This window comes from Colias eurytheme, chromosome 11, assembly GCF_061535395.1.
Source record: "Colias eurytheme isolate Ceu_HAF_F1 chromosome 11, ilColEury1 Martin Lab GWU primary, whole genome shotgun sequence".
In the NCBI taxonomy this organism is placed as follows: Eukaryota; Metazoa; Arthropoda; class Insecta; order Lepidoptera; family Pieridae; genus Colias; species Colias eurytheme.
Genome location: NC_142990.1, coordinates 461,989 through 475,229, shown reverse-complemented (window position 1 = coordinate 475,229; position 13,241 = coordinate 461,989). Strand labels below are relative to the sequence as shown.

Here is a 13,241-nt window from a genome sequence, read left to right as displayed (position 1 = left end):
TGAGCGGTTGTAGCCTCCCGTATCAGCTGATGCATTTTACTAATTACCGCTTGAGAGGAACTTGGTCATAAAATCTGCTGCTGGCTCCCGGACCATAGCAATTGCGCGCGCGACGTTGCCACACAAACACCACTGAGTTATAGAGGTCAGTGACCGTCAGTGACAAACACTATGGATACCTACGCTCGCGAATGCAAATTCGGTGATTTACTAATTATTGATAATCATTGAATTCGTTTTGAAATAGCCTGTACTTTGTAATTTTTAGTGTTATAGACATTTATAAAATGTGGTGCTCATTTTTTTGTAATAAATCATCCCGCTAACGCTATTGTATTTTCGTTGTTTTATTTCAAGTGAACACCTATACAATTTTGTCACGAGCCACCTCTGGCCTCTGGGTGAAATAAACAAGTCAAATGATTTTTGTTCTAATTGTATTTTGGTAGTAGTTTGTTTAGAATTTACATTACCATTGTTTTTTACCTACTATATTTAAACTACGAAAGTAGTCACAAACTTGCAAATATTGGCAAAATATGCTTTTCCGAATTTTCAGACAGACACACAATATTATTAGATTGTTTTATCAAAGTAGGTAGGTATACCTTACTTGCTCAGTGGTATACCTATAACTCTACTCGTACTCCGTTCACGTCGCGCGTCGTCGAAAACTTATGGTGCGTTCAGAAACAAACATAATTCAGTTACTTACAATCCTTTTTTTTTGTTCCGTAATTAAAATAAATCGCTAATCTAATAAGATTTTTTTTTATTCGTCGGCCATTTATACCAGGTATATAAAGATAACATTGAAATATAAAGATAAGTAAATTTTACTGTAATATTTTATTTTTCTAGATCTTATTTCAGAACGCAACTCAATCATAAAGGATTCTGACTAGGTAAGTACCCTAGGTATCTTTCTTCAATTCACTTGCAAATTGCGATCTTTCAATACATATGGTTGTGACTTACGATATTATTATATTTTATTCAAATACTGAGTGTCTAAAAGTAAGCATTCTTTCGTTTTTCATTTGTTTTTCATTTGTTTTCAGATTTAGATTACGCCTAAAATGTCTGTTCGAACAAGCAAGGCGTCGTACAGGCAACACGGATATTCGGGGGCGCGCAAATCTTTGAAACGAGTTCGAAGTTCAATGAAGAGATATTATGGTGAAGGGAGGTAAGTGAACCTGCATAATACAACTAATTCTGTTTCTGGCTAAGAAGCCAGAAACAGAATTAGTTACGAAGACGTAAACACGGCCAAGTTTGGATGTAGGGATTTCGCGCTATTTCACGATGACACGAGGTATCTATTTATTTACCTACCTACATTTTCGGCATGCAAAAGATTCATTCATATATTGTATTACAGCCGTGTGAAAGTTTGGCGTACTGAAGAAACGAAGAAGAAGCCAGTGAATGAAGAAATCGTCATAGATAACTCTATAATGTATGTATCAATTATGCATGGTTTATTGTTGCTCATAAAAGGAACACTACATGTAGGTATAATCCCCGCAAATTGCTAATGCGCCTGGCCGCCATTTTGATGACGGGTCGGAGTGTAGCCTTGGGGGCGCTAGGGATCTGGACAGACGAAATTTTGAAATTTTTTTTTTTAGTCAGTATAACATCTATTTTTATGGTTTTATCGGCAAGAATAGGCTAAAATAAACCCTTTTTATTCTTTGTATTTTTTCTCTAAGGTTGATAGTTTTCGAGATAATCGAGTTATAATATACTCATTTACAATGGGATCTGGACTTAGTCGAAATTTAGAATTTTTTTTTTAGTCTATATAATACCTATTTTTTATGGTTTTATCGGCAAGAATAGCCTAAAATAAACCCTTTTTATTCTTTGTATTTTTTCTCTAAGGTTGATAGTTTTCGAGATAATCGAGTTGTAATATTATACTCATTTACAAAGGGATCTTCTTATAGTTATGTAGGGTCAGTAAGTTGTCATGTGTGCTGCTTTTAGTCTAAAACCATAAGATGGCGTAAAAAACCCACGAAATATTGATAAAGGAGAAAATAGATCTAGGATATACGTATTATACTTTTATTATGGTTAGATCACAATTTGTTTCTTTTCTTTCAGTACCCAGAATACACAACTAAGAACATATGCTCGTGTAAAACCGAAAATCCGCCTAGAGGCCACCTACAGTGTTCCTAGTACTAGCACAATGACAGCTGAACCTGTGGTTGAACCTGTAGAGATTCATTGGCCGCAACCTGATCCGGAAATTGATTCATTTCAATTGATTGTGGAACCTTGTCAAAATAAATGTTTATCTGGAATATCTGGGTATCGCATTGTGGACTTGAAGCATGTAATACAGTGGGCATTTCTTATGGAAAGACATCGAAATATGTGTGAATCTTCACAAATTGAATTTGTTAGTGAAAGGCTTGATGGATTTAGAAGTGAATTGATTTTCAAGTGCAGTATGTGTGATAAAGTGTGGAGGCATTTTACGGAGAGCAGTGATAAAATAAATACTGCATTTGTGTGGGCAACTGTCACATCTGGTAGCTTCTACACTCAAGCAGCTCATATCACAAGTCTTATGGATATTCCAACAATGTCAGCTAACAAATTTCGTCGTATTGAAAAAAAATTAGGCAGTGTGTGGTTTGAACATTTGACAGAGGAAATTAAAATAGCTGGTGAACAAGAGAGATCAATTGCAATACAAAAAGGTCATGTGTCTTCAGACGGTGTTCCATTTGTTACTGTATATGTAGATGGAGGATGGTTGAAAAGGTCATATGGGCATAACTTTAATTCATCATCTGGTATGGTAAGTTAATATTTTACTAAAACAAATTTAGTTCTTTATGACATTTTTGTTATGTACATTATTTTTACGAGTGTTGCTTTTCATTTCCAGGCCTGCATTATTGGTAAAGAAACTAAAAAATGTCTATTTCTTGGTGTTAGAAACAAATATTGTTATACATGTCAATATTATGAGAGGAGAAACCTGGATATGAAAGCACATAACTGCTGCAAAAATTTTACTGGACCATCTACAGCAATGGAATCAGATATTATTGTGGAAGGTTTTCAAAAGAGTGAAGAAATACATCAACTTCGCTATTTGAGTTTTATTGGTGACGGAGACTCCTCGGTGTTTGCAAAATTGAAAGAGAAAGTGTCATATGGGAACATAATAAAAAAAATTGAATGCAAGAATCATGTTATCAAAAACTATACCAGTGCACTCTACAAGGTAAATTAATAAATCAAATTTGTAAAGTCAAATTCAAGATCAGTGAATTCTGTATTTATATTTTGTGCTTTTTAGATCTTGGCCAACACTAAACTCCCTCTTTCTGGGCGAAATATTCTGAAGCCGAAGGTGATGAAGCTTACACTAGTAGCACGGAAAATTATCATGTGTAGCAGTGAGCATACTGCTATGGCAGCAGATTTGAGAAATGTCCCACTTCATGTATTCGGAGTACATGAAAACTGCAAGGATTATTACTGCAATGTCAATAAAACATTAACAGATGGAAGTGAAAAGAGGGAAGAAAATCATGTAGAAAGTCTGAAAAATAATGCTCCAGAGGTGTGGGCTCTGATTTATGCAGCCAATGAAAAAATTGCTTTGAAGGCAGGTCGTTTGTCTAATGAGACAACAAATGTGGCAGAAAACTTTATGAGCGTAATAAACAAATTCAACTGTGGAAAACGAATAAGTTTAGGAAAAGGGGGTTCTTACCAGCGGCGTGTTCATGTGGCAGGTAAATATACAGTAATAACAGTCAGGAATTATTAGAACCAGCAAGAAATTCTTTGATTGTGGCTATGGAATATCATTATTCTCCAGCCCATTTATTCTAATTTATATGCAATATGCAACATGTCTTTTTTGAAATATAACATTTAAATATGTTTTCAGGCCTATCACTTGCTAAGGGACACAAATGGCATGAAACTGCATGGAAAAAGCAGACCACACAGAGTCCAGGGACACATTTTAAAAAGTACATAAAACGGAAGGAACAGAGCAGAATACGACAGCAATCTTCGACACGCAAACGATTATTTGCTCCAAGAGAGAAATCCCAACCAGATAAGCACTATGGACCCGAAGCTTGTGATCCTATTGATATTGATGAAGCACAATTGAAAATACAGTGTGAAGAACGGCTAACAGAATTCCAAAAGTCACCAGAAGACATTGCTTTGATTGAAATCTCCACTGTAGGACAGCATGATAATGATTTATATAATACTCATAGGAGTGACCGTTTGACTGCCAGTCAATTTGGAATGGTGAGTTGTGTGGTGTGATAATGATGTTAGCAGAAATGTATATAAACATATATTTCTGGTAAAATATCTAGAAAATTAACATTTCTAAAGTAAACCATAACATGCATTTAGTTTTTCTGGATATTTCTCTTCACAGGTTTGCAAACGCCGTACCACCACGCCATGCCACAATCATGTAAAGGATATTCTGTATAAAAAGAATATTTGCACGAAAGATATGTTATATGGGCAGCAATATGAGAATGTAGCAAAAAGCATGTTCATGCAACAATATAATAAAATTGTCAGACCTTCAGGTCTTTTTATTGATGAAGAATTTGGATTTTTAGCAGGTAGTCCAGATGGTAAGTTTTTCTTTATCAAACTTCAATCTTCGTGTTTAGCAAAGATAATAACTATGTAGTTATAATTGCGAGAAAAAAAAAACAGTGTTTTCTCAGTGTTTTATATTTTATGATAATTTGCTACAGGTATAATTGAAAATGAGAGAGCTATTGTTGAGATCAAGTGCTTTCCATCATTAGCTAGGAGAGATCAAAGCCTAGAAGCAGCTGCACTAGAAAAGAAGAATTTTCCTCTAAAACTGGATAATAATGTTTTAGTCATGAATAAAAAGCATGATTATTACCATCAAGTAAATTAAAATTCTATTACATGACACATTAAAATTCTAAACAAGACACTAATAGGTATAATGTGAAATTTCTTACTATATTCAAATTTTATTTCAGATACAAGGACAAATGCGTGTCAGCAAAATGAATAAGTGCTACTTCATATGTTTTATTTCAGTCACTAAACCTTTGACTGTAATAGAAGTTTGTCGAGATAATGAATTTATCAGTAATATGATGCCCAAATTATCTGAATTTTTTAAAAACTGTATTCTGCCTGAAATAATATTGAGACGTGTTCAAAAAAATGCGAAATGTATAGATTTGAATGGTATGTACACTCACAGTTTTATTTACTTCATAAAGCCCATCAATATGTTCCAACTGGTGGGACACAGGCCTCCTTTACGTGAAAAGATCTGAATAAAAAATATTATATTTAGATATAATAAATTATATTATTATTCCAGTGAAAAATGCTCCTGCAACATCAATTGAAAATTCAAGCAAAGAATAGAAGGCGATTTTTATTTTAGAGCAAATTTGGAGATTGATGGTACTACCATTTTGAAGTGAATGCCAAACAGTATTTGTCAAAAAGTAACAAATATATTTAGTATGTTTTCTTTGCAGCACCAGTGTAGCAGTGGTTTCAAGACAGGAAGTTTCAAGGCAGAGAGTGAAATCAACAAGTCAAATGATTTTTGTTCTAATTGTATTTTGGTTGTAGTATTTGTCAAAAAGTAACAAATATATTTAGTATGTTTTCTTTGCAGCACCAGTGTAGCAGTGGTTTCAAGACAGGAAGTTTCAAGGCAGAGAGTGCAGTGGAGGTACCGTCAAGTTTTGGAGATTGATGGTACAACCGTTTGAAATGAATGCCAAACAGTATTTGTCAAAAAGTAACAAATATATTTAGTATGTTTTTTTTGCAGCACCAGTGTAGCAGTGGTTTCAAGACAGGAAGTTTCAAGGCAGAGAGTGCAGTGGAGGTACCGTCAAGTTTTGGAGATTGATGGTACAACCGTTTGAAATGAATGCCAAACAGTATTTGTCAAAAAGTAACAAATATATTTAGTATGTTTTCTTTGCAGCACCAGTGTAGCAGTGGTTTCAAGACAGGAAGTTTCAAGGCAGAGAGTGAAATCACAAGTCAAACGATTTTTGTTATAATTGTATTTTGGTTGTAGTTTGTATAGAATCTACATAACCACTGTATATTTCTTTTTATTTTGTATTTACTGTAAAACCAGAAGGTGAAAAATACTTCATTAGGCATACATGCTTACTAGCTAAAAGCAAAATCATATGTTACTATGTTTTAGTAAAAGTTACTTATTTGTAATTTAATCCAGTATTTTTTATCTTGTTTTAAAGTAGTATGTTATATTGTATTTCTTAATTGTAATTTAATATTATCCATACAAAAAAAATAAATAAAAAGCAAAAAATGTCTCTGGACTATAATCCAGAGGTGGCGCGAACACCCTGTGATGACGGGTGCCTTTAAAAAAAAAAAAATGTTACTGAAATAATTTACTTATCATTAGTGTTATTAGTTTTGAGTGAATAGGCATGGATCGGTATATTCTTCTTCAAATACATGTTTTGATAAAAAAAACAATAGTGTAATGTAATAAAATAAAACTGCTTTTTATTGTAATCAATTTTGACATTATTTATTTCCCAAAATTACAATAAAATAGTTTACTTACACCAACAAATATAACTTTTATTTTTATAACAATCCTACTTCCTACTAATGCGAAAGTTTGTGAGGATGTGTATGTGTGTGTTTCACGCAAATACTACTGAACCGATTACAATGAAATTGAGCACACATATAGAACGTAACTTGGACACATTGAATAGGTTTTATCCCGGAAATCCCACGGGAACGGGAACTATGCGGGTTTTTTTTAAAATGCGGGCGGAAAGCTAATCGTTCATAATATAAACCGTAGCAGGTGGCGTTTTTAAGTTTTGTCTACCCATACAGAAAAATGGAAAACTTGTTTTAGATTCACGCCATCTAGAGTTAAATCTTTATTTATCATTTTTGTATACGTCTGTGTTTCACGATTCACGCCATCTAGAGTTAAATCTTTATCATTTTTGTATACGTCTGTGTGTGTAAACGACCCTGTATGCAATGACAGATGTTAAAACGCATGGTTTTACCGAATTGGGTGGATTTTAAGGCAATGATATGACATATTTAAATAAAATATAATATTCAGTAATCGCCATGACTATTCCTACGACCTTAATCTTTTCCAATTACGCAAAAACTCAAATAAACTAGAAATGTAGAATTCAGCGCCATCTAGCGGGACATTGGCTGGGAACAGATCGTAGCAATCACCTTAACATCAATTCGATAGCGGGCCGGATACGTAAGGCTTTGCGCACGTGTACGGAGGTTGATATGGTTTAATCGAATATAAATGGGTATGGAAAATTAATATTTGATAATCTGCATGTATGCTAATCCTATCCTACTAATATTATAAATGGGAAAGTTTGTGAGGATGAATGCATGTATGTATATATACCTACATACCTATGTACCTATGTTTGTTACTCTTTTACGCAAAAACTACTGAATCGATTACAATGAAATTTAGCACACATATAGAGAGTAACTTGGATTAACACATAGGATAGGTTTTATCCCGGAAATTCCAAAGGAACGGGAACTATTCGAGTTTTTCTTTAAAAATGCGGACGAAGCCGCAGACAGAAAGCTAGTATAACATAATATTTATAAGGACACATTTTGCCACATCCATCAGGTACCTAAGTGACATTATTACTGACTTAGGTAAGTTTTGTTTGTTAAAGAAAGAAAATAGGTAGGTAGTTATTTGTATAATGTTTTTTTTCTTTTTCTTAGGTAAAATGGCTTCCTGGTGGATCGGCAGAGCGAGTAGAAAGATAGCCAAACTAGCTTTCTACCCGTTGCTTTGCGCACGTAGTATTAACCTTAGCAAATTAAGACTGAACTTACATACTAAAACCACAGACTAATAATAATATACTACGTATACAACTAAAACCTTCCTCGAAAACCACACTATCTGACTGCTGAATGAATGAAAGTAGTTCAGTAGTTTTTGAGTTTATCGCGACCGTAGATAACTTCCATTTATAATATGTAGAGATAATTATAATAATCAAATTGTTTTTTTCCAGGAGCACAGGCTCCAAATTTTCGTATAACAAAATATACTCTTTTATTTATATTATAAATATTGCAGCCAGTATGCAAAGAGCTTTGATATCCGCCAGACGAGCCGCGCCGGTATTTACGGCGGCCGCTACCAACATCGACGTTTACAACCTTTTCTGTAATAAATATAATTTATATTATCTTGAATCTAATATATTGTACATAATGCAAATTAATTTATTATTGCATGGAAAATTTTCTTTCTTCCTTGGATTGTTAGACAACATACTCGCAATATACACACCTGCAACTACATAATATCATACTAAATTTGATATAAAATAGTGTCTCTCGTGTTAATGTGAAAGTTTATGTTGGTAATAAACATAATTTTTTATATAATCTTTCTTATTATAGTAATAATTCTGATTATTTTTCCGACCCAAATATCGACCAATAGAATTGCACCATTCGACGTCACGTGGTACAACCTACATGGTATCATATATAATTTTTTGAAAATTTTCTCTGGTCGTTGATGTCAAACTGACAGGTTCAATTCAATTGTGAAATTATTGGCCGACATTTGGGACGGAAAAATAATCTCCCGAATACCACACGAGCTTCAAAATTATCTGGCATTTCCCTCAAGGTTCCCTGCAAACAAATAAAGTCGTCAAGTTTTTCAGGAAAAATCACTCGCGCTTCGCGCTCGTCATTTTTAGGGTTCCGTAGCCAAAATGGCAAAAACGGAACCCTTATAGTTTCGTCATGTCCGTCTGTCCGTCTGTCCGTCTGTCCGTCTGTCACAGCCGATTTACTCGGAAACTATAAGTACTACAGTGATGAAATTTGATGGGAATATGTGTTGTATGAACCGCTACAAAAATATGACACTAAATAGTAAAAAAAAGAATTGGGGGTGGGGCCCCCCATACATGTAACTGAGGGATGAAATTTTTTTTTTCGATGTACATACCCGTGTGGGGTATCAATGGAAAGGTCTTTTAAAATGATATAAAGTTTTCTAAAAAACATTTTTCTTAAAGTGAACGGTTTTTGAGATATCAGCTCTCAAAGTCGTAAAAAGTATGTCCCCCCCCCTCTATTTTTATAACTACGGGGTATAAAATTCTAAAAAAAATAGAGGTGATGCATGCTAATTAACTCTTTCAACGATTTTTGGTTTGATCAAAGTATCTCTTATAGTTTTTGAGATAGGTTGATTTAACTGTAATTTATTATATTTGCTGCTACGGAACCCTTTGTGCGCGAGCCCGACTCGCACTTGGCCGGTTTTTTTTAATCTTTACTAAAAACTTGACTCCTTCATTTGTTTGCAACGAACCTATCGGAAAATACCCGATAATTTTGAAGCTCTTGTGGTATTATAAGTGAATATTACATATACACATATTATGCAGATTTTCAGAATGTAAAAGAGTTAAATAAAACATGATAATTATTGCGATAAAAACATGCAAGTTATGCCCCTTTATAAATAATAAAACCGGCCAAGTGCGAGTCGGGCTCGCGCACAAAGGGTTCCGTAGCAGCAAATATAATAAATTACAGTTAAATCAACCTATCTCAAAAACTATAAGAGATACTTTGATCAAACCAAAAATCGTTGAAAGAGTTAATTAGCATGCATCACCTCTATTTTTTTTAGAATTTTATACCCCGTAGTTATAAAAATAGAGGGGGGGGGACATACTTTTTACGACTTTGAGAGCTGATATCTCAAAAACCGTTCACTTTAAGAAAAATGTTTTTTAGAAAACTTTATATCATTTTAAAAGACCTTTCCATTGATACCCCACACGGGTATGTACATCGAAAAAAAAAATTTCATCCCTCAGTTACATGTATGGGGGGCCCCACCCCCAATTCTTTTTTTTACTATTTAGTGTCATATTTTTGTAGCGGTTCATACAACACATATTCCCATCAAATTTCATCACTGTAGTACTTATAGTTTCCGAGTAAATCGGCTGTGACAGACGGACAGACGGACAGACGGACAGACGGACATGACGAAACTATAAGGGTTCCGTTTTTGCCATTTTGGCTACGGAACCCTAAAAACGTGCTTTATTTATAATATTATTTAATATTTAATCTGACCTGTTTCGAGAGTTTAAAGTCGGTTCCCGACCCCGCTTAATGTTTTATAGAGTACAAAACACTGGATTTAATATTATTTATTTAAAATATACAAAATAAATGTATTGCGTTTTCATACATTATTTTATTGTAAGATACTCTTTGACGGAAAAAAATATTTGTGAATTCGTCAGTTTTAAGCACCTAATAAATAAGAGGTAAGTCTATACATTTGTAATATATTGCAATTTCAAAATTACTGTTTCTATTTGCAGGCAAATTTTGCAAACCAAAGCTATAAAAATATTTTTGTCTATCTGATTTTTCAGCTTTCTATCACGACGAAAGGAATTTATAAAGTAGCAGTAGTATTTAAGGCTTTATAATCAAAAGTTGTTGTGAATTTACTCGGTAAAACGACTTTCATACTTCAAAACAGATAATTATTAATCTATACTGATATTATAAAACATAAGAGTTTGTTTGTTTGTTTATTTGAACTCGCTAATATCGGGAACTACTGGTCCGATTTGAAAAATTCTTTCGGTGTTAGATAGCCCATTTATCGAGGAAGGTTATAGGTTATCATCACGCTACGACCAACAGAAGTGGAGCCACGGGGATAAAACCGCGCGGAGCAGCTAGTACACGATAAATCTAATAAAACAAGGCTCATTCATTGAAGTTACACCATTTTTAGTCCATTTAAACGCTCTGAAACATTCACGAAGTACTTAGTTACTTAGGAGTCTAATCGCCTCTTCTCAAGACATTGACAACTCAGAACAGTAGTTAGGTCAATAGGCATAAGGTAGAGTTCAAAGTGACGAGCGGTAGCGTCATCGCAGTTACTATAATAGGTAAAAAGACATGTTTAATGTTTTATGATTTAATTATCTTTTAATATATTATCTGGTTAATACTGTCATATACGGAACAAAAAGTATAGTATAAATTTTCAATGAAAAGTTTCGTTAAAGGGGCAACCTTATTCTTTGATGTGATAATACGACATCTACCTACATTTGTTTCGTTACTTAAAAATGCCGACGGAAGTTTAATCGTTCCACCACCAAAAATATAAATGAAATCACAATATTTACAAAAAATATGTATGAAAAAATATGATTCCGAAATTATTAGACATAATTTATAACAAGACTAACTAACTCAGTTTATTGTAAGAAATGGTATAGATCATACATATTCACACAACTACGTCCTACAGGTGACAATAATAATTACACACGACCAATAAAAAATATTGGTGTGTTGGCAATTTATTTATTTATTTATTTATAACTCTTTATTGCACAAACTAAAATATGACAAAAATAACATTAATACATAAGAAAGGCATAGTTTGTACAAGAGGCGGCCTTATTGCTAAGCAGCAATCTCTACCAGGCAACCTGATGGAAAGGAAATGTATGAAGTTAATGGGATAGTGCAAAAAGAAGAGAAAAAAAAAATAATAATAAATAAATAAAATTATGTAAGTATCAAAGATACCTACTACATAAGTACATACTACTACACAATAATACGATATGAATATTGTGTTCCAAAAAATATATTCTCATAAATTTTGTTCTACGTATTTATTATGAAACGATGTGTAAACTTAGAAAAAATAAAAACTATTCACGTCACCGTACCCAGCAACTAGCAAGGTCATTCAGTATTCTAGACTTCTGTTAGGCTTTACATAGTAAAAACTTAAAGTGGAATCCATTACAGCATTAAATACTTTGTTTTCTTTAGTCTTGTACAAACTTTGTCTTGTTAATTGTTTTCAACGTCGTTTCTTAACCCTTTTTTTTCCAGCTATTTTTTCATGACGGTATTACTATTTTTGGTTAGTACCTATAACGAACAATTTATATTATTGTATTAATATAATTTTTCGTTAATATTTTATCCTTACTCTCAAATGTAAGTCCAAGCACTACAAGTGGAAAAATTATTTCTTTTTTGGCTCTTCATAATATAATATTGTGTAAATATTATACACCTAATTACGACGGTAGTTTAGTTTTTTCTTCTTCACTTTCATTATTATCTCATGACAGTGACAATTAATTTCATAATTGAATCCTGTAACCTAAAAATATATTATCTTAAGAGTAAAATAGAAATAAATATATTCGTATTTTACCAATCAAGTTATTTTCAGATGTGGGTTATACTAGGTTGATCCAAAAGTAATGATAATTGGGTATTTCCTGTGCACATAAAAATATAAAATAAATATTTTTTGCTTGCTCATGTACTCACTAAGTTATCACAAAAAAATCATATCAACAGGCCACGTTTCCAAGTATTTACATTAATTTGAATGTGAACCGTGGGTGCCAGAATGTTTCCCGACGAAAAGAAGAAACAACGATTCGACATTTAGAGGGTGAATTTCCAAATTTTTTATGAGATCAGGATAATTTTTTGTCACGATTTGTGGTCATGGACGTTACCCGGGTTCACCATGTTTATGCTGAAACCAAGAAACAATCAATGGCCTGGATGCGAGCTTCCAAAGTGACGATGAAGAAATTCAAAGTGAAAATTAGTGGGGTAGATTAAAGCGGTAGTTTTTTGGGACGCTGAAGGAATAATTATGGTGGGATATTTTAAGAAGGTAGTCACTATATTGGGCTCTTACTACACAGACCAAATTAAAAGATTACGGTAGGTTAGTAAGGAAAAGAGACATGGTAAAATGCGGGCTTGAATGCTGTTTCACCCAGACAACGCACCAGATCACAAAGCGTCAGTTGCAATGGCTGCCATTCAAAAATCGGCATTCCAAATGCTTGAACACCCACCCTGTTTGTTAGATCTAGCTCCTAGTTATTTCTATCTCTCTCCTCGGCACAAGAAACACCTTCGAGGCAAGAAATTTTAAGACGACAGCGAAGTGATGGCCGCAGTAGAGGGGTTTTTGTGGATGAAGTCAAAGTTTTTTTTTTAAGTTTAAGAAAAAAATATCGATGTATATTATCTAGTTAGAAGACTATCTAGAGGAATACATAATAATTTTAACTGTA

At 33.4% G+C, this 13,241-nt stretch overlaps 1 protein-coding gene across 2 annotated transcripts; it reads left to right on the top strand.

Moving 5' to 3' along the window:
• Positions 1-4,995, top strand: LOC149904309 (uncharacterized). Of its 2 annotated transcripts, none has more exons than XM_090107225.1 (9): positions 1-905; positions 1,062-1,189; positions 1,385-1,462; positions 2,116-2,821; positions 2,912-3,253; positions 3,329-3,770; positions 3,929-4,305; positions 4,442-4,649; positions 4,776-4,995. In XM_090107225.1, exons 2-9 carry the CDS (start codon positions 1,080-1,082, stop codon positions 4,946-4,948), a joined length of 2,436 nt encoding a protein of 811 aa, XP_089963351.1. In that variant the 5' UTR covers positions 1-905; positions 1,062-1,079; the 3' UTR covers positions 4,949-4,995. The 2 variants fall into 2 exon arrangements, with proteins under 2 accessions (XP_089963351.1, XP_089963350.1); XM_090107224.1 differs by lacking the exon at positions 1-905 and adding an exon at positions 945-966.
• Positions 4,996-13,241: the final 8,246 nt, after the last annotated feature.

Coding starts and splice junctions, on each gene's coding strand:
- LOC149904309 (XM_090107225.1), top strand. CDS start 1,080: ATGTCTGTTCGAACAAGCAAGGCGTCGTACAGGCAACACGGATATTCG. Junction 1,463..2,115: donor GTCATAGATAACTCTATAAT/GTATGTATCAAT, acceptor CTTTTCTTTCAG/TACCCAGAATACACAACTAA. Junction 4,306..4,441: donor CTGCCAGTCAATTTGGAATG/GTGAGTTGTGTG, acceptor TTCTCTTCACAG/GTTTGCAAACGCCGTACCAC.